At 41.4% G+C, this 21939-nt stretch overlaps 1 protein-coding gene across 4 annotated transcripts in view; it reads right to left on the reverse strand.

Annotated features, from left to right (window-relative positions):
• The window catches only part of cadpsa (Ca2+-dependent activator protein for secretion a), a 416704-nt gene that overhangs the window by 134649 nt on the left and 260116 nt on the right, over positions 1 to 21939 (reverse strand). For all 4 annotated transcript variants that reach the window (XM_067998838.1, XM_067998836.1, XM_067998835.1 and 1 more), the window contains exons 9-10: positions 13225 to 13291; positions 363 to 471 (exon numbers count right to left, since the gene is read on the reverse strand). In XM_067998838.1, the coding sequence (XP_067854939.1) occupies positions 363 to 471; positions 13225 to 13291 (176 nt within the window). The remainder of the gene's footprint in view (positions 1 to 362; positions 472 to 13224; positions 13292 to 21939) is intronic.

Below are 21939 nucleotides of genomic sequence, written 5' to 3' on the forward strand. Positions count from 1 at the left end.
TTTTTTAATTCAATGTGTTGTGCGATGGGGAGACAGTGGAAGTTGCCAAGAATAGGGATGATAGAGGAGTGAAACTTCTACCAGGTGGGTTCTACAAAAGGGGTGTGATCCATCCTGCCAGATTACTGCCAAGGCGGTGAAGATGAAAATCTACTCCCTGATGTGGGCAGTGACATGTTGAGTGATTGACGTTACAATATGAATAGCCCATTTTTTAAGTTATGGTGGTGATATTACAAAATAATAGTTGGAAAGTGCCACAGAAAAGCCAGTTGCTATGCAGTGATGTGTTTTATGTTACATCACTTTCTCTAGTTGTCAGTGTTGAATTGATTTAATAGTTGTGCAGTGAAGCCTTTCACCTGGCTGTGGGTCAGTGTAATCCACTGTGTATCCATCCAGTTGCAGCAGTTCCTGAGGCTCAGCTTTTTTCTCCCGGTAACTGCACATTGCAAATGTATACTGACTGACCTGAATAAATAAAAAAAAAACAGATGAATATAATTGTGCTTAAACTCACCAAGCTCCAACATAAAATCTACACATTTGCTGAAATTTTCTGAGCATGTGCCAGCGGTGAGGCACCTTGCCGGCTGTCAGCACATGTCGGAAAACCTGAGGTGCACCGCCCGTGATTTTGAAAGCAATGGATGTGTTCTGGTGGTGGGTGAAGTTCCTCACTAATGGCATGTCCTCCAATTAATTAGTCACTTCCTTAAAATTGAGGAAGCACAAACACAAAACAGATGGACCAAGATGTTTTGATGTAAAAGATTAGCACAGTTAATCTACAACAAAAATATTTCCTTTTAAAATTAGGTTTTGAAATTCAGGAATCGTTACAATACTTCATAGCAACGCCTGTGCTGTAATGCTATTGTAGCAGATTTAAATCACAGTAGTAGTAGTCCTGCTAACCCATACGTGTGATGTTTGTTGTCAGTTTTTAGCTGGTTTGTTAGGTGGCATGCCCTGACCTTGTCAAAAACCTGTTACTTCATTCATGTTTACCTTCTGGAAAGTGCAGCTCCTCTTCAAGTGCAATGGAGCAATACAGACAGTAAGAGCTGGCTGAAGGAACAACTTTTAAAAGGGAATGAATAAAAGGAAAAAAATAGCCAAAATCAAAAGGTAAAATAAGGTAATTCCTCGGGAAGCACAATTGGAAAGGGACATTGGGCAAATTGACATAGCAGCCATGATAAAAATTCTCCTGAATACTAGTCATTATCAGGTATAATCATAAACTATGCATAGCAATCAGTTAGGCTGCAAAGCAAAATAAAAACACTATTGTAAAGAAATGCTGAATTTCCTATTGCTTTCTAAAATACTGTATAAATTAACCTATGTCTTGTAAAATATTTATGTAGCATAACTGTCAACAACCCAGAGCCGCTCACCTTGTGAATTCCTTTGAGGATAGCACTTGCAAGGACTCTGAACTAACCTATAGTATTGTGTTGGGGCTACAGTTTGTGCTGATGTTTGTGCACTCTTATCTTTCAGATCAGACAAGGTTAGGAGTGACACCCTGTCACAAACAATGTGAGTTGAGCGCCTTGGTGCCAGTCATGTTTAAGCAATCCTTAAATCTCAGTGATCAGCGCAATTGTTGTCAGAACTGCTATAAATGGCAGCTCTCACTCCTCTTAGTTTGCTTCTGGATGACACGATGAATTCAATGTCATGTTCTTGATGCAAGTCATTGAGCTGTAGGGCCTCTTTCAGGCTCCGTGAGCCTCAATACGCCTTCAGGACACCATCAGGCCGCATCAGACCCCAGCCAGCTTTTGGCAATGAAGTTTTGGATTGTCTGAAAGGAAAGGCTGTTAGAAAACACAGGATTCTCCATGCTTCAGGCTAGGTGCTTACACAGCGTTCCACTGTTTAAAGATTTCAAAAGTATAGCGATTAACTTCTACTGCAAATTAGGTTCTTTGGAATACCTCATGTGGTTTTTGGGTTACCTCATTTTTTGTGTGTGCCATCTTAAGCTCTACAGACTGAGTGACTACAACTAACTCTATCAAGAACATCTTAACACTTTAATTGCCTCCCACTCTACATCACAGCCTTCGGATAATCTGTGAACAGCTGAAGCTCTTACTTAGATATTTAGCAAAAAGGGTACAAGCCATTTCTAATGATAGACTGCATCAGAATTTTGTAGATCATTTTTTCCTAATGATTTATGAGGACAGCTAAATTGGGTCCTGTTGTGCTGGCAGCAAATGCCACGTACATATCACATGTCTAATACATGAACACTGCAGTCTTGAATTCTATGAAGCTCGTTGAACACCCACTCTGATATATTGGCTGCAATAATAAATGATAAAGTACATACCATTATTATACATACACTGCTCAGGTGGGATACAAACCAATAAATACATTTTTGTCGCTCCACCATCTTGTCCAGACTTAGTAGTGAAGTTATTTGTCACTATGGGAAAATGTTTTAATATTTTTCTTTCACTTTCTATGGGCTTGATTTTGGGTAATTCTCTTCTAATTTTATCCTCCTCTGGCTGATTATAGAATTATTGGTTGTCACAGTAAAAAAGGAAACCATTTGGTCCTTTGTGTCTGGCAGCACTGTCTACTTAGTCCCAATTCCCTTTTAATTTTTTCTTTTTCAAATATTTATCCACTTCCCTTTTGAAAACTATTATGCATTCTGTTTCCACCACTTTCTCTGGTATGGCATTCCATGTCCTAACAGCCTTCTGCAAAAAAAAAATTTCTAACCTCTCCCTTCATTTTTTTAGTGATAATCTTAAATTTATATCTTCTGACCACTGAAAATATTTTTCCTTATTTACCTCATCAAAACCCTTCATGATCTTGAACATCTCTTTTGGATCTTCTCTTAATTTTTATCAATAGCAGTTATCATGAGGAAGTTAGTAGCTTTCCAAGCTCTTCCAGTTCCACTGGAGTCTCTCCCACTATCAGTCACTATTTTCTCATGTTTTAGCCAAAGAACATTGTACAAAATGACTTCAGTACATTTCAGATATCAGTGATTGACAGGATAGGTGAAACTAACCTTAATATTGTAAGAAATCTAGAAGATAGAACTTGCACTTATATAGTGCCTTTCATGGCCTCAGGATGTCCCAAAGTGGTTCACAGCCAATTAAGTACTTTTGAGGTGCAGACACTGTTGTAACGTAGGGAAACGTTGCAGCCAATTTGCGCACAGCAAGGTCTCACAAATAGGAATGAGATAAATGACCAGCTAATATGCTTTTTAGTGATGTTCGCTGAGGGACAGATGTTAGCCAGGACACCTGTAAAATTCCCCTGTTCTTCTTCAAATAATGCAATGGGATCTTTTACGTCCACCTGAGAGGGCAGATGGACTCCAGTTTAACACCTCATCCAAAAGGTGGCACCTCTAACAGTGCAGCACTCCCTTAGTACTGCACTGAAGTGTCAGCCTAGATTATGTGCTCAAGTCTCTGCTAAGCCAAGGCTGATACCTTTAGAGGGACTAAATACCATATAAACTTTTGTTATTTTATGGAGTGGCTCTTTTTAAGATACAATTTAAAAAAAAGATTGTGACTCCCCAAATTGATCAGTATGTATCAGGTGGTGTGGTACTGAGCAATACGAACTAGGAATGCTCCATATTTTTCCCTTGTGTGTGCTATCTCAGGTGTGGTGGAAGTGGAGTCATGGGAATCATGGGAAGGAGGCAATGACATAGAAGTATTAGAGTCCATCAAAGTCCAAACAGTCTGTTATTCCTGACCCTAGAGCAGTAACTTTCCAATTGTTCAATGTTAATCTGTGGCAAAGAAATTCACCAGCTTGACTAGCTATCTGATGAATGGCATGGTGACCACAGCAATGCCGTGCTCACTCATGGATAACTAATTGCAAATTCTGCTCGTAACAAGCCAATGCCTTTCCACTTGGTCCTCAAATAACTTCTTCATATCAAGAGAAGCTCTAAAATTATGTTACGGAGCTTCTGAGATATGCCAGACAATTCTTTGGCATCCGGGTTCCCTCTTGATTGGGATTCCATTCTTGATTACTATCCGTTAGACCCTGCTGGAACATGTATGTGTGTTGATGTTAGATGATGACATGATTGGGTTTCACTGTGATATCACCTATAGTCAAATAGTTTGGCGATGTTCACTGTCAAGGTTCACATTTGAAGTATGGCCAAGGTACCAGAGAGCTGAGAGTGCCTTTAGAACTATATCGTAGCATGAATCTCCGCCTTCAAGAAGAGGAGGGGAGTAAATTTGATGGCCGACAGAATGAAGGCATCTCAAACCTGAATGGTTAAAAACAGACATGGAACTATAGTTGACAAAAATTGCAAACAGAAACAGTGCAGTAAAACTGATCCTTGCAATAGCAGTCCAAGAACTGGAAATGGGCATGTGTGAGGGAACCTTTAGCTCATCTAAGAAGACAAGTGGTACTTATTGTAAGCACCCTAATGAAAGAAAATCAGAGATAAATAACAAGAAAGGTGAAACAACCCATAGTAATTATAAGAATCCAAAGGGAAGGGTGGGTGGGGGGAATCAAAGGGCAAACACAGCAAAATAGTTGTGTAGAATAGACACTTGCTAACAAACTGTCAGTCATCCGCAAACTACCAATAAATATACATCACTTGTCACACTCAATCATATAAGCTATATATAAGCAATATGTTTCAATATGTAGGATATCGGAACACACTGTACTGAAAAAACAACTGCAACACAGAAAATAAGTTTGGGAATAGGAATAAAAGCAATAACCACCCTGATGGTTTCCTCACTAATCTTATCTTATGAGACATGAAAAAGAAATGCTAAAAGTCCCAAATGAGCAGAAGAGCTCTTAAAGGTCATCAAAAAATGGAAAAACTCATCATACCAACAACTACTGATGAAGAAGATACTGCAAGGTGAAGTGTTGCAACCTACTATTGAAATGTGCTAATAATATCCTTCTAATCCAGAGTGTACTTGATATAAACAGCTTACATGCTACAGCTAAATCACTGCATCAACATCTATTGCCTAGTGCACTCCACACAGATGCTATTGCTTAATAGAGGGCCAGCACACTTGAGTAAAATGACAATATAAAAATGTGATAAAGTTGTTTAACCAAGAGTGCCATTTTATGGTGAATAGGCTCACACGTTTTCCCAACAGAGCTGGAAGTGTACTACTTTGGCAACTGTCATAATTTTTTAATGGTGGGGAATTCATTAGCAAGTGCCATTTCCATTTGACAAAATCTAACAATATTTTGACCAATGACACACACTGAACTTGCACACTTATACTGTAGAGTGCTAATAACCACACAAAACAACTCATAGAAATCAAAAAAGATCCAGTATAAAAGAATCTGAAAAAACTAACTAAGTAGCAGGCATTGTACTTCTTAGTGAATAAAATGTAAAGGGATACAAGAAGGTTAATTTTTTCTGGTTTTTTGGAGTACTGATGAATAAATGTCTATAATATTAGCATATGGTTTGGTAATGCAATGTAGAATGTGATCTGTATAAACTAGAAAGAGAGGTTGCCAGTGTGCTTTGACCATATTAATTCAGTGCTACCACCTACTGTTCATTATACACTGTTGCAAGTAACAGCTTACTCAATGGACACTTTCTTTGCTTTTGGTGTCCTGACTTCTGCATAATTAAACCATTTGTCAAAACCCGGAAGGTTTACTGTGGTTGTAATGAAGCGGTGGGAAGGGAGGGACAGGAATCTGGGGCTTGTTTGCTTTGCTACATTGTGAATGCTGATTAGTAATGAAGCAATCAGAGTCAGTAGCAATAATAACAACAAGTGGCATTTATATTGCAGCTTTAACAGAGAAAATCACTTCAAGGCACTTGACAGAGATGTAAGGAAAATGGACATTGAACCAAAGAGGGAGTGATTAGGTGAGGTTACAAAAAGTTTGGCTAAAGAAGTGGGTTTTAAGAATGGTCTTAAAGGAGGAGAGGAGAGCAGAGAGATGGAGGGGTTTAGGGAGCGATTTCCTAGGCAGGCTGAAGGTACGGATGCCAATGGTGGAGCAAAGGGAGTGGGGATGCACAAGAGGCCAGAATTAAAAGAATGGAGAGAGCCTGAGGGGAGGGGGCATGAGTAGGGCTGGTTAAGGCTACATAGATGGCTGGGGGAGGGGGCAGGGGGGGAAATGGCTACGGAGAGATTTAAACACAAAGATGAGAATTTTAAATTTGACGCATTGGGGGTTCAGGAATCAATGTAGATCAGCAAGGATGAGTGCGATGGGTGAGAGGGACTTGGCATGGACTAGGATATCGGCAGCAGAGTTTAAGATGAGCTGAAATTTACAGAGGGTGGAGAATGGGAGGCTGGACAAGAAAGCATTCGAGTAATCAAGTCTGGAGGTGATAAAGTCAAGAATAAAGGCTACAGAGACAAATGGGCTGAGGTAGAGGGCAGAGGTGGGTGATGTTGCAGAAATGGAAATAGATGGACTTTGTCACTTCTGCCTTTTAACCAGCTCTTGTTTTCTACTTAAGCACTTTACAGTTCATTCTATTTCCTCTCTTACGTGTCGTGCACATTGCATGCACGAGTGTGTTCCTTTTCCCTCCCCTTTCCCTTTGTTGTTTCTTTTTAAATGTTGTTCACCTGTAATTTCTTCCAGTTCTGATGAAGGGTCCACACCTGAAATGTTAATTTGTCTGTGCTCTCCATTGATGCTGACTGACCTGCTCAGTGTTTCCAGCATTCTCTGTTTTTACATGTGGTTGGATGCTAAACTCACGGTTGAACAGGGCACTGAGGTTTGGAGTAGTCTGGTTCAGACTAGGACAATGATCAGGGAAGGGGATGGAATTGGTAGTGAGTTTATGGATTTAGTGTCAGGGGCCATCTTCCCAATGTTTAACTGGAAGAAGTTACTGCTGAACCAATACTGGATGTTAGACAAGCAATCTGACAGTAAAGGTAAATGTGAACTGATTACATTGTTTATGTCGAAATGTTTTATGGCAACTTAAAAAGGATGATTTTAAAATGTATCCCCTTTTATGCTGTCCTCTTTGAGCAAAGATGGGACAGTCTGGACTGTGGAATCTCAGAGTTGCTGAGAAAAAGCTTTATCTTTTCAATGCTGAAGTATGAGCTCTGAAAGGCAGAACAGTTCATGTGGTATAATCTTTTTAAAAAATGTACTCACTTTTTACTCATGGCTGTTCTGAAATTAACAGATTGGAACAAAATTTGAAATAAGAATTAACTGTAATAACTCAGAAGGTCATGAATTTGTCATGTTTGGGATCAATTTGTTCAGCAATCTGAGGTTTATATGAAACAATTCCTTCAAAACAAAGTCATTCTTTTAATTATGTTGTAAAATGTAATAATTTCCTTTCAACTTCTTTCTGGGCGTTTACAGTTAGTAGTGTATGAGATGAAGTAGGTGGTTTAAAGCCGGTTATTAGTTCTCTTTTTGTATTTCTTGACATTTCGTTGTGGACTATGCCTCAGACTATCTGACCTGGAGGGAGTGTTTGAGATTCGAAACAAAGGTGTCACATGAAGGGTGTGTTCTGTGTAAATTTCGGAGTTATCCCAATAGGTGATACTCTGTAACATATATTATAGTTTCAACATATTTTCAGACATTAAAAAAAAGCCTAATTTACCGCTGGAAATTGGCTAACACAGTAAACAAATGTAGCCCACCATGGGGCCAATTTTCATCCCCTCTGTCAGGCAGGAGCGGGGCAGTAGTGCGATTATAATAGCAGTACAGCACTTGCCGCCCCGTTCTTGCCTACGTCTGGGTTGTCACTATTTTGGTTGGGGCCTTGAAAAGAGCAGCCCATGAACTTAATGGTGGGCGCCTCATTAGCCCATTCAATTTGGGGTCCAATGACATAATTAGAACCTTAATGCAATTTTGAAGTACCAATGGCGTGTGCCATGCATGCTCCACCCATTGGTGTTTGGCACTGACCAACCTAAGCAGTGGTCCTTAAAGTTACCACTGCAGGCCGCTCAAAAAACCTCACAGGTAGGTTTTAAAGTCATTTTTGTGGGGTCAACAGAAGCAAGCCTGGCTCCACAAAAATCAACCCATGCGATGCTCAACCCTCCGTTACCCTCCCTTCTAGATCGTCTCCCCCCCTTTTAACTTACCTGGATTGGCTGCACTCCATGGTGCAGCAGACAGATTTTTGGCCGTCTCTGATCAGCGAGCTGCTCCAAATATGCAATCAGCTCGTCGACGGAATGGTAACGATGCCTGATCATGATGGGCCTCAAACTGCTTCCATCGGGCAGGTGACAGGCTCACTCTGCCAGTCACACAAAAGTCCACTCCTATCTTTGTACAGAATTCTTTCATGTTGAGCAACATGAGAAACGTCAGTGCTGGGAATGGAGCACATTTCATCTCGTCATCCAGTGTCAGTATCAAGCATTCCCAGGTAAGCAACAGAATTGGTCCGATGCTGGATAAAGCTCTTTTTATTCTACCCAAGCAATGTACTTTAACCTCCAAGCTCAGAATCCCAACCCTATTGTACGAGGGTAAATTTTTAAATTTTCCTCGGCAGCCGTTCTCACATTCTTGCTAAATGAGATTGCCAATTTCATTTTAATTTATGCCAAGTTATGGGTCGTTTGTTGCTGTAGGCTCATGCCCACTAGGAACAGAGTTGTCTGCCCAAACACATTTCATTTAGGACCCTGACAGCTGGTAGAGAGAGAAGACTCTGTCAGTCTAGGCTATATTCAAACCAGAGGTGTCCTGTGCACTATCCAGTTTGCAAAAAATATAGTAACCGTCCATTTTATTCAGCTCAATTTCCTCCACAATCACCCATTCACAATATGCAATATTTGGAGATTTAACAACATTAAAAATAAACTTAAATTGCCTCACCTTTTGCATTCAAGTCTAAATATAATGAAAATGATAAATTATCCTTTTGGGATATAACAAGCGTGTGATTGAAGAGGAGATTGAACTCAATCAAATCATAGTTAAATTTGGTATTTATTTTTTAAATTGATATCAATTCTTCTCAGTATTGTCAATAAATGAATGCCATAATATCACCATTTCATCATTCATCTGTGCTCTTGCAGTATGTGATGTGCTTTCTGCAGGGTTCTCAAGTGTATGTCTTAAATAGAATCTACAGCACAGAAACTGGCCATTAGGTTCAACTGGTCTATGCTGGTGTCTATAGTCCATACAAGGCTCGCTCTAATTACCTGTTCCCACCCTATCTGCGTATCCCTCTATTCCCTTCTCCCTCATGTAAGCATCAAGCCTCTCATCAATGCTATCAGCTTCAACCACTCCATGTGGCAGCAAGTTCCACATTCTCACCCCTCTCTGTGTAAAGAAATTGCTCCTTAATTTGTTTATTTGATCTGTTAGTGGCTATCTTATATTTATGACTCCCTCTTCTGCAATCGACAATAAGTGGAAACTGTTTCTCCATATCCCCATTCATAAATTTAAAGACCTCTATCAGGTCTCTTCTTAGTCTTCTCTTCTACAGAGAAAAGAGACTTAGCCTACTCAATCTTCTCTGACAGTTGCATCCTTTCAATTGTGGTAATGCCCTTGCAAATGTTTCCTACATTACAACAGTGACCACATTTCAAAAAGTACTTAATTGGCTGTAAAGTGCTTTGGGACATCCTGAGGTCGTGAAAGGCTGTATATAAATGCAAGTCTTTCTTTTTAAAAAAATATTTTCTACACTTTCTCCAGTGCTTCAATATCCTTTTTGTAGAATGGAGCCTAGAACTACACAGTACTCCAAGCATGGTCTGACTAGGGTTCAATATAAATTTAACATTACCTCCCTGCTTTTGTATTCTGTTCCTCTTGAAATGCACCCCAGTGCTTTGTTTACACTCTTTCTGACCTTATCAACTTGTGTTGCTACTTTTAGCGATTTATGTATCTGTATTCCCACATCTCTTTGCTTTTCTACCCCATTTAATTTCTTACCTTCCAAGGAATGAGCATTCTCCTTATTCCTCCTAGAATCATAGTCATAGAATGATACACCACAGAAGGAGGCCATTTGGCCCATCATGCCTGCGCCGGCTCTTTGAAAGAGCTATCCAATTAGACCCACTACCCTGCTCTTTCCACATAGCCCTGTAAATTTTTTCCCTTCAAGTATTTATCCAATTCCCTTTTGAAAGTTACTATTGAATCTGCTTCCATCACACTTTCAGGCAGTGCATTCCAGATCACAACAACTCGCTGTGTAAAAAAATGTCATCATATCACCTCTGGTTCTTTTGCCAATCACCTTAAATCGGTGTTGTCTGGTTACCAACCCTTCTGCCACTCCTTATTTACTCTGTCATAACCGTCATGATTTTGAACACCTCTATCAAATCTCCTCTTAACCTTCTCTGCTCTAAGGAGAACCACCCCAGCTTCTCCAGTCTCTTCACATAACTGAAGTCCCTCATCCCTGGTACCATTCTAGTAAATCTCTACTGCACCCTCTCTAAGGCCTTGACATCCTTCCTAAAGTGCCCAGAAGCACTCCAGCTGAGGCCTAACCAGTGCTTTATAAAGGTTTAGCATAACTTCCTTGCTTTTGTACTCTCTGCCTCTATTAATGAAGCCGAGGATCCCATATGCTTTTTTAACAGCCTTCACAACTTGTCCTGCCATCTTCAAAGATTTTTGTACATACACCCCCAGGTCTCTCTGCTCCTGCACTCCCTTTAAAACTGTACCATTTAGTTTATATTGTCGCTCTTCATTCTTCTTTGCAAAATGTATCACTTCACACTTCTCTGCGTTAAATTTCATCTGCCATGTATCTGCCCATTTCACCAGTCTGTCTATGTCCTACCTGAAGTCTGTTATTATCCCCCACATTGTTTACTACACTTCCGAGTTTTGTGTCATCTGCAAACTTTGAAATTATGCCCTGTATACCCAATTCCAGGTCATTAATATATATCAAAACGAGCAATGGTTCTAATACCGACCCTTGGAGAACACCACTGTTTACTTCCTTCCAGTCTGAAAAACTTTCTGCTTTCTGTCCCTTAGCCAATTTCGTATCCATACTGCCACTGTCCCTTTAATCCCATGGACTTTAATTTTGCTTACAAGACTATTATGTGGTACTTTGTCAAACACCTCTTGAAAGTCCATATACACAACATCAACCCCACTGCCCATATCAACTCTTTCCGTTACTTCATCAAAGAACTCAAATCAAGTTAGATTAAATATGACCTATATCATGAGCCTTTTATGTGACACCTTATAGAAGGTCTTCTGAAAGTTCATGTATACCGCATCTATTGCCCTTGTCTACTCTTTCTGTTACTTCCTCAAAGAATTCAATACGGTTGGTTAGACAAGACCTTCCATTTAGAAATCATTGCTGACAATTTTTCTGATATTCTCTGACTCTAGATGTTTTGTTATCTCATCTTTTAGCAGAGATTCTAGTATCTTTCCTCCCACTGATGTTAAGCTAACTGGTCTACAGTTCCCTGGATTAGTTGTACCTCCCTTTTTGACAATAGGAATTACAATTGCTGTTCACCAGTCCTCTGACACCATTCATTTTTCTATTGAACTTTTATATGTGGATACTAGTGCCTCTACTATCTCTTCCCTAGTTTCTCTGAGTATCCACAGGTGCAATCCATCTGGACCCAGGGTTTTGTACTCCTTAAGTTTAGGGAGTTTGTCTAGTATTGCCTTTATTTCTACCTTAACTGTTGTAATATCCCTCTGGACTTCTACTGTTATCATTTTCTCTTTGTTAGCCTCTTTGGTGAAAACTGAAGCAAAGTATCTATTCAGTATCCCTGCCATTTCAGTATCATCTTCTGTGAGTTTATCTTGCTCATCCTTTAGTGGCCCAATATCTATTTTAAATCTCATTTTGTTACTTATATGCCTATAGAACACTTTACTATTTCTTTTTATATTCATTGATATTTTCATTTCATATTTCCTTTTTGCCTTGCTAATTGTCTTTATAACCTCTTTCCTAACTCATCATATTCCCTTTAGTCATTCTCTCCTTTATTGTTTATGTACTTTACGTATGCTTTTTTATTTAGCTTCAATTTTACTTATCCATGGCATCTCATTCTTGGCTAGTGTATTCTTATTTTTAGTGCAATATATTTTTCTGAAACTCTATTGATCTCTTTTTAAATAATGCCCTTGTTCTACCTCTTTGTCTATCAATATTTTTCTCCAGTTTACCTTCCTTAGCTCCATCCTCATTCCCTCATCGATGGCTTTTTTCCAATCTTTTACTTTGGTCTTTGTACGACCTATATCTCTCCCAATCATTATCTTAAACCTTATTGTATCATGATTACTTCTCCCTAGATGTTCTGCCATGTTTCCTTCTCTTATCTGCTCTGGTTCATTTCCCATTACAAGGGCTTCCACCCTTGTTGGGCTTCTTACATATTGGATCACAAAAGAGTTTTGTACACACTGTGAAAGCTCCATCCCCTTCTCCCCTTTCCCTGTCAGTTTATATGTGGGTAGTTGAAATCCCCCATGATTATGATTGTGTTTTTTTACTTGTTTCATATATTTGCTTTCATATTTCTCCTTCCACTTCCTTTTCACTATTTGGTGGTCTGTAGCATACCCTTAATAGTGTGACTGACATCTCCATCCATATGAATTCTGTTTATATCTCTTTGTTAGTTACATCCTTCCTTGCTACTGCCATTTCTGATTATTTCTGATTAACAGTTACCCCACCACTCCCGTCTTCCTTCCTTATCATTCCTAAATACATTATAGCCTGCAGTATTTAACTGCCAATCCTGTCCTGTTTGCAGCCATGTTTCTGTTATCCCTATTACATCCATTTCCTCACTTTCTTCTCTTAGCAACAGAAAGACACTTCCAAGCCCTCATACTGTTTCTGGCAGCCCACCTTATGGACAATTCTTGGATTTTGGCCAAGCACAGCTGAGTTCTCATATACTTGCTACGTAATGAAACAACGACGTGTCACAGCTGTCGGTCAGATGGCATTTTTAACACAAGCAAGTGAATGAATGTACTTAAAAGTGAGATTGTGGATTAATAAAAAAATACATTTTGAAGTATATTTGGCAGTCTTTTTTTTGGCAATTTGCTTCACTAATTTATGTTCTTAATCCTGAAAAAGAATGAAGTTCAAAGACACTTGGAGTATTCATTTTCATTTACCTGCACCAGAACAAAGAATCTTTTTTTCCATCTTTTCCAAACATTTTTACCGATGGTCCACAGATATCTAGAAACAAAGCCACAGAAATGTAAATTCAGAAGCAGATAAAATGAAGCAAATTTATGAAATGGTTAGCATGTGTTTCATTTTAAATTTTGAGTATACATTTAACAATCCAATGTTAGACATATTTACTGGTAAGCCTGTGATTAATTCTTAAAAAAAAACTAGCAGGTCTTCCCTGGAATTGTACATGGTAAGTCAAATGATAGGTTGTTTTATAATGACAGGAGTGTTATACTGTGTAATGCAAAATGTATTATTCTGTTGCTGAGGCGTAGCGGTGTTTAACCATGCCTGTCCCTTTAAGGCCCAAAAGTCTAATTGCTGTAAACAGGATACTGTGAAGTCAGAAATTAGAATATTTGACTGCCTTTATTTTTGTCTTGTTTGTATTTTTGAATGTGAAAGACTTAATATTTTTATATTGATACATCTACAGACAGAGAGAGATAAAGAGATCGATATAAAGATAGATAAAGGATCACAGAGTTGGAAATGTAACAACCTCTTGGGAAATTTATTAAAATGTCGTATTTTCTTTTTAGATTTATAATTCCTCTGTTCTTCTGTAGAAAATATCCAATTTGGAGTTCAAAACCTGGTAGTGAGAGTGAAACTACCTCAAGTAAACTCATAGGAAGTACTTTCTGCATCTCTACATATTAGTAAATGAAGAGCAACTACCTGCTTGAGATCATAATATCAGGAAAGTGGTCCTGAGACCCAGTGAACACGACAGCACTTAATACTAGCAAGAACACTGCACTGTGCCACAGAGTCTCTAGGGCTAATTTTAACTACCGGTGGAGACCTCGGGGGGGGGGGGGGGGGGTGGTGTGCCGGGCGGAGCACGCCACCCACCTGCCCATTCTTGCCGTCGTCAGGCTCCAGCCATTTTGAGGCTCAAGCCTCAGTTACATCCCACCAGTGAGCTACAGGTACCAACCAGCCCCCTCTTTGCAGCTCGCTGGTTCTGGGAGGGCAGGAAATCACCCGGCCCCCACGCTGAGCTGGTCGACAGTTGGTGCTGGGTGGTAGGAGAGGTGATTTCCACGAGGTGTCGGATGGGCTGCCAGTGGCCTGGAACTGCTTTTGATGGGGGGGTGGGGGGTGGGAGGGGATGTCAGAAGGAGCACTCCTGGCCCCACCAACAAATAAAATTAAACATTTCCTGGCCCATTTGTGAGTGGCCTTGAGCAGTCCCTTTAAGGACCACTGGTTAGGCACTGGTTGCCTGGTACAAATTTGCATAGCATGCGCAGCACATACTCAGCCTATTTGTACCTCATTTGGATCTTGATTTGCATATTACCTGTAGCCTCCCACCTGAAACAGGCAGGTGCTCAGGCCACCCATCTCAGGACCTTACCCACGATGGCGGCAGCCTGAGCGGCAGTGGGATGAGCAGTAAGTGACCCGATACCATTTTTGGGCTGTTTACATCGGGCGGAGGGAGTTAAAATTGGCCCTGTATGTCTGATAACATCATTAGGAACGTCCAGTATATCCCTGCTCCAAAACAAGTATCAATGCTGAGATAGTTTTGATTCATATACTGCAAATGTGAATACTTTTGTGGTGTAAATGTGATGAGGAGACATTGAACATCAAAAGTTAAATTCATGACCTGCTGACACTATCTGTTTGTGATTCACACCCAGCAAGAGACTACTGCAGGATTTGGCATTTATACAGAAAACACAACATAAGAAAGATAGATCAATGGTAGGAATTGCCACTTACCAGGAGATGGCTCCACAAGTCCTTTGCTTGTACAAATGACCATCATTTGGATGGTTATTGAATATTAATTTGCCATAGTTTGGAGACAGTCATAAAAAAGCATCAAATTTATGCACCTGGATGGGAGTCAGGCACTTTCAAACCCATACCTTGGTACCCCCACATGAGCATGTGTCTCAGAGATGAAAATAAGGCTCAGAATAACTTGAGACTTTCCCCCTTTTGCTCATTCTGTTCCACTGAATCCGCCCTGTTTCCCTCTCCTATTTGTGAGACTGCAGTCATTTGATATCAAAGAAGGCTGAATTCGGTCAAATAGGAAAATCTCTGTAGAAATGGGAGTGTTGATAAGCGTAGAGCCCCAAACAACTTCTGGAGTAAAATCACATCTGCATTGTATCCTGATCAGCTATTCTGCTCATTTCATCTGGATAACATTCACATTCCATGGGTTCAATTTTAAAATGGAAGTGCGGGTGCGTTGGGGGCTACAAAAATCAGGGAAATGAGGAGCGGGGAACGAACCCGGCTCCAACACGTCTCACAAAGACGCATCTGGGTGCGCGCGCCGTTCCCGAGCCCGGAAGTCCCGCTGGCAATTAAAGCTGGCGGGACGATATTTAAAGAAGCAAATATACATCAGGTACTTAAGGTACTTTATTTCTTACGTATTATGTAGTTAAAAAGATTTTCAACTTACCTGGGTGGCTTTCCCGAGGCTTCCGATTCACGCCTGGTTTCACAAAGTAAAAAATAAATAAACCTACCTTTGAAACGATGTCACCCGCACCCCCCTGCTCCGATGTCCGATGTCTCTCTGATGTCTCCCCCCCACCGATGTCTCCCTCTCCGGTGTCTCCCTCTCTGATGCCTGCCTCTTTGATGTCTCCCCCACTCCGATATCTCCCCCCCCGATGTCTCCCTCTCCGATGTGTCCCCCCACAATATCTCCCTCCGATGTCTCCCCCCCAATGTCTCCCTCTCCGATGTGCCCCCCCCAATATCTCCCTCCGATATCTCCCCCCCGATGTCTCCCTCTCCGATGTGTCCCCCCCCAATATCTCCCTCCGATATCTCCCCCCCAATGTCTCCCTCTCCGATGTGTCCCCCCCGATGTCTCCCTCTCTGATGTCTCGCCCCCCCAATGTCTCCCTCTCTGATGTCTCCCCCCCCGATGTCTCCCTCTCTGATGTCTCCCCCCCCCCGATGTCTCCCTCTCTGATGTCTCCCCCCCCTCCGATGTCTCCCCCCCTCCGATGTCTCCCTCTCCGATGTCCCCCCCCACCGATCTTTGCCTCCCCCCCCTACTCTCTGTTGCAGTGTTGGATGAGGTCTCTCTCGCTCTGTCTTTCTCCGTGCCCCTCCCCCTCCACCTCGGTGTTGAAGCTCCTGTCGGCAGCCAGCCTGTCAATCAGGGCGGCTGCCGGGCACGAAACCTGTGATCAGTCACCCCGCGACCGCGTGGGGAAAGGTATGTTTTTATTTGTCGGGTTTGCTGTGTGCCCAGTCACCCCCCCGCTGCCATCCTGCCACCTTTTAAAATTGAGCCCCATGTATTCTAGTTTATAAGCCATACACATTCTTTAAAATAAGTTTTTAACACACGTAGTTATTTAGACTCTGGATATTTTTCAATAATAAGCTTGTTGACAGCATTGCAAATAGAATATCTAAATTTTCAGATTATACAAATCAGTATAGGAAAGCAGGATGATAGATATCATTCAAACAGATTGTCAGTTGCGTGGTAACTGGGTTAGATGAACAACAATTATTATTTAGCATTTCTGCACTAAAAATAGAAAATATGATGACACAATGCAGGATATATCATTAATATGCAGCAGGAAAAAGAGCTGGGTGTTCAAATTGTCAACGTATTGTACTGCAGCAATTGCCAAGGCAAATAGAATATTGGGGTGTATGAGGAGATTCACAGTGTTAAAATCCAAAGTGGGTTTACTGTTACACAGTGAAGCATTAAGGAGGTCCCATTTGGAGTATTAGGATATACTTTCCAATAATCACTGTTGATGATGGTGGCGTGGAATGGCTGGTCATGAGTTGGTCAGGAAATAGGCAAAGAAACCGATTGCTAAGTCTCTGCCCATACTGTGTGTGAGACGTGTGCACACACACGAGGGGGGAGAGGGAAAGTGCACAATGCTCTCACCAAAAATAGAGAAGAGCTTTATTAGAGTATTAAAATTATTGTTAATGATCTGCATATCATTAACAATGATTTTAATATTGTAATGCGGTTCTTGCCTATTTTCAGTGAGAGGACTGTGTTAGTCTCACATGTATAACTCACATGTATGACTTACAGGAAGTCAGCATTTAAGGGGATACTCATGATTTTGCAATGCTAGAACATGAAACTGAAATCTGAGTGCTGCAGATTTATTCTACAGGGGATTTTCACGGAACACATGGCAGATATCTTGAAGTAGCACTTCTGGTAGCTGGACAGATCTGGTGGGGTGAGGGGGGGAGGTTGCTACAATACAGTCCTGCCAATTTCTCCAAGGTTATTGCTGTATGCTGTGTGCTGCACAGCTTTGTCATCCAGAGACATAACCATGGAGCTGGTGAAGTAGGAAGACATCCAACCACAGCCAAGAGGTGAGCAAGTTGAAGACGAGGAACCAGAAAAGGTTCTTGCTGAACACTGTGAAGGTAGCTACAGCCATACATCAGGCTCTTATAGATGAGACCTTCACCCAAGTACAACCTGCCCAATATAGTAATGATCCTCTCTAAATTTGCACTATGCAGTGAATAAAAAACATCTCTCTGAAAATGACATCTGCACTAACTTGACAACCATGGATCCCATTCCCCTCATCTGTCAAAACCTTATATTACTTTATCCTGAAAATCTCTCTGGACACAGATGAATAAATTTCAACCAAATTTAATTCAGCAGAGCAGGTGGTTAGTGCCTTTTACGCGGGTCCTTCCCCTTGATGACAGAGTATGATTTGTGTGCTCTAGAACCTAACGTAGCGTTTCTTCCAGGTGTTCCCCCAGCTGCAGCATCAAGAGGTTAGCTGCTGGGTCTCAGTGGGGGGTGGGGGGGGGCCCTTGGGATTGAGGTAGATCTCTGTCTCCTAGTACTGGGTTATGAGATGGCCCTGCAACGACTCGCTCTATCTTCAATATTGCAGAGGCTGCTCATTTTCTGTCACATCTAAAGTCATTTGAGTAGGGTGGCTGGAGAAGCTTGATGTTACGTCACCCTGAGAGTCAACAGCCTCAATAGTGCCTTAACCAGCCCTGCTCCTCCAGCTGTCCAGTGATTTGTATAGGAGTAGGACGCAGGGTAGGAATGAGAAGAGTGAAGCCATGTGTAATGGCTCTCTTCATCCAACCCCTCTGCATGTTGGAGAGAGCCAGTTGGAGATTGGAGTCCAAGACTTCAATAGTGTGAGCAGAGACAAGAGATTGTCCCACTGTGCTGCATACTAACCGACAGACCTTCCACGGTTCCTAGCAAAATCTGTAATGACTGTAGAAAATGTTAGTGCTTCAGACAGCATCCTTGTTTTAAACGTAGGGCTCATCAAGGTGGGATCCCTGAGCTCTGCAGCTGAGGATGTATCTGAGCTGTCCCTGCTGTCAGCAGATTCTTGCTCATCCCCCGTTTCCACCACCTATTCCTGATGGCTCATGCTTCGTGCTTCACCCAATAAACCCAGCTCATCCTTTTTAAAATTTGTCCTCAGGATGTGGCACTCCTGCTCCTCCCAGCTCCACATTCAGGTAAGTAAATGTGAAAAACTTATCCTATAGGTTGCCGGCTGTCTCAAGGTCTGGTTTTACTGAGTGCAGTCAGAGCTGGCACCGGCTGCCTCAGGACAAACCAATCTTGAAGTGGGGGCCTCAAACAGGCATATGTCCCCTCATTTGCACATGCAAAGGGCCTAACGCCTGCTTCAGGCGCGGGCCCTGGATGCCTATTTTTTTCTTTCACCAATATGGCGGGCGGTGCACCTCCAGCTAGAAATGTGCGTATGCTTCCTACCCGCCATATTGGGGGCTAAGTAGGCCAATTGGCACCTGAAAAATGGATGCTGCGCAGCCTAATTTATAGGCCATACCGTAAGATCCTGAGTTAGTGCCCCCCTTAACCAGAGTGCAGTGTGAAAGGTTAGCTGCGCTGCTCTTAATTTAAGGGTAAAGATTGTGCTGGTGCCCAGGGAAGAATAGAGAAAATGGTTGGTGTGTTATCTTGCCTGCTCTGGTCAGATCGCTGAACTTCTTGTAGTATTGATACACACTTCTGGGGGTGAGAGAGTTGGTACTCAGTGCCAGTATCATCTCCTTCTGCATGGCACAAGACACATTTTTTTTAAGGTTTACTCTCAAGGAGACCAAGCAGTCTGTCTCTCCTATGCTCTATGTCTTCATGGAGGTTTGGAGGTCCCTCTCACAGAAATGGTGTGCTCTTCTTCTGATCCTCTTTGCCATGTCCCTCTTTCAGCTGTCAGTGCTAGATGCTGCAGTGATAGACATTCTTGAAAAGTGCGACACAAACACACGAGCTGTGCAGTGCAGCTACCTGACAGCGAACTGAGTAATCCAAACATTTTGCTGCTGATCTGTAGCTCTCCCAGCCTGCTGCTGCAACCTTTAGCCAGAACCGTTTTTTTAAAGCCCGCATTCTAATTTTCGAGCACTCCAGCACACCACTCTCATTTTACACAGGATTTGCACCAACAGATCTACCAATGTATATGCAAATGAGCTGGCCCATGAAATTCTGGTCTATTCAGCTCTCCACACTATGCGTGGGTGCATTGGCACAACTCACCACATGGAACTTTCGGGGCTGAGGTGTAACAACTTCAGGGTTAAGAGTTGTTAGTGCCACTTAGTACAGGGAGCATGTATTTGCTTGAAGCATTCAAAACTAAAATGGGCAGATTCCTGAATCAAATGGGTACCAAACAGACGGCAGTTTAGCACCAAGGCATGTGGCTCCTATATGTCATTCTAAATAACATGGATCTAAAGAGCAGGGAAAGTATCAGGATGGCTTTTTGCTGTTCCACCTATATCATGCTTTTACAATACTGGATATTTGAAAGGCAAGATCAAAATCAACAGTCAGAAGCTTTGTTGAAACTTCGAGCATTATGTACCTAAATAAATGCACCTCAGAATTGAGTGCCGTTTTACAATTAATTACTTGACATTTCAGTATCCCAACAAAGATCAGCTGCATAATTTAACAAAATTATAACAATAACTGAACTAACAAAGCTCATCACAATTGAGAACTACGAGCGTAGCACAGCCCTGGAACGGGATCTGAAAATTCTGGATTATCATGATAAAGATCATAGGAATTAATAACACGCATCATCGATCTCTTGATTAAAGATTGACAGAAAATTGTTGACCTGTTTAGCAAAACTAATTGCACTGGCATTTCACACGTCATTCTTTACGTACAATGCACTGAGGCAGAAACTAAATGACTTTGGTATGAGGCAGGAAATGCTTGTTTGCATGAAAAATAAAAGAAATGATTCAGTGAATTTGATTAAGCCAATGAATTTGTGTCTGCTCCTGCTCAACTGCTGAGCAAACCAAGACTGCCCTCTACTGGATGGAAAGAGGAATGAAACAACTCAATTGAAAGAGCAGAGCTGTGCAGCTGGTGGAGAATTCTTGCAAAAATACAAATATATTTATATACTTCATCAAAAGTAATAGAAGAATTCCAGCTTATTCGATAAGCAGTCTCATATTTCTTAGTATATTTTTAGAATCAGTATGAGGCACATGACTCTATTGACATATTAATCTGATTCACGAACAATAAGGCGCTAAATAAATGCAAGTTGTTGTTATTATTCTCCACCTGATAAAAAAAGTGCAGAAAAGATCCCTGATTATACTTATTATAGCTCTTATCTGGAACATTATTTTGCTTTATTATTATTTCTATCCAAGTGACTTTTAGAGTTTCTTGTTCCACTATACCTTCTCAGAGCTCTCAATTAATCCCACTTTTATTACAAGCCTCAGTGCAAATCCGATCTCTCTTACTGTGCACGGGCTTAGCTCCCCACTGAGAGGAAGGTTTTTTTAACTTCCTTCAGAAGGAATGGGAAGGGACTGCATTCTTCCAAGAGATCTATCGTGATGATATGGAGGATAATGAACTCCCCAGAAACTGTGTGGCGCTCTCCTCTCACGACTCCTCGAAGTAAAATCTCATATAGTGGCTCGAAATTTCCTCGGAGCTGCTCCTGCTCCGTTACTGAAACTTCTCTGGAAATGCTGTGGGAACCGGGTTTCCGTCATACTTCCAGGTAAGTTATGGCGGGAGAGCGGGAGCAGTTCTGAGGACATTTTCAGCCTTTGATGCATATCTGGGGCCCTCTGCAAATATTGGCACATTCCCAGGACTCCCTGTTCTAACTTGTGAAAAAGAGTACCAGCTCCCCAAGGGGAAGCAGTACTGTCATTACAGAAACTGTTGTTAGTTTTCAACAACAGAAAAAACATACCAGTAAATCAATAAATACAGAAAAATATAGAAATCTGATGATGGATAAATGGAAAACTAATGACCTCAGGGGCCCTGGGACCCCCACTTTGAAAACCTAAGTACTAGCAGATGATGAAGGACTCAGTTCACATAACAGAGGTTACACCATATAATGCTTATGACCTGAATACTGATTCTCCTTCAGTTACCATCAAGCTGTTTTTAATCTTATTCTCAGAAAAGTGGAGACTGTGCTCTAAATCTTCAAGTGGATAAAATATTTAGTGGTAGAACCACACCCTAGCAGTTGGCTAAGGCTCTGCCCATCATTGAAGTCTTCTCTTGTGTGGAACAAAATCTGCCTTTGACCCCCACAGCCTTACCTTCTTCTTCCCCTCTTTCA

This window comes from Heptranchias perlo, chromosome 17 (assembly GCF_035084215.1).
Source record: "Heptranchias perlo isolate sHepPer1 chromosome 17, sHepPer1.hap1, whole genome shotgun sequence".
Taxonomy (NCBI): domain Eukaryota; kingdom Metazoa; phylum Chordata; class Chondrichthyes; order Hexanchiformes; family Hexanchidae; genus Heptranchias; species Heptranchias perlo.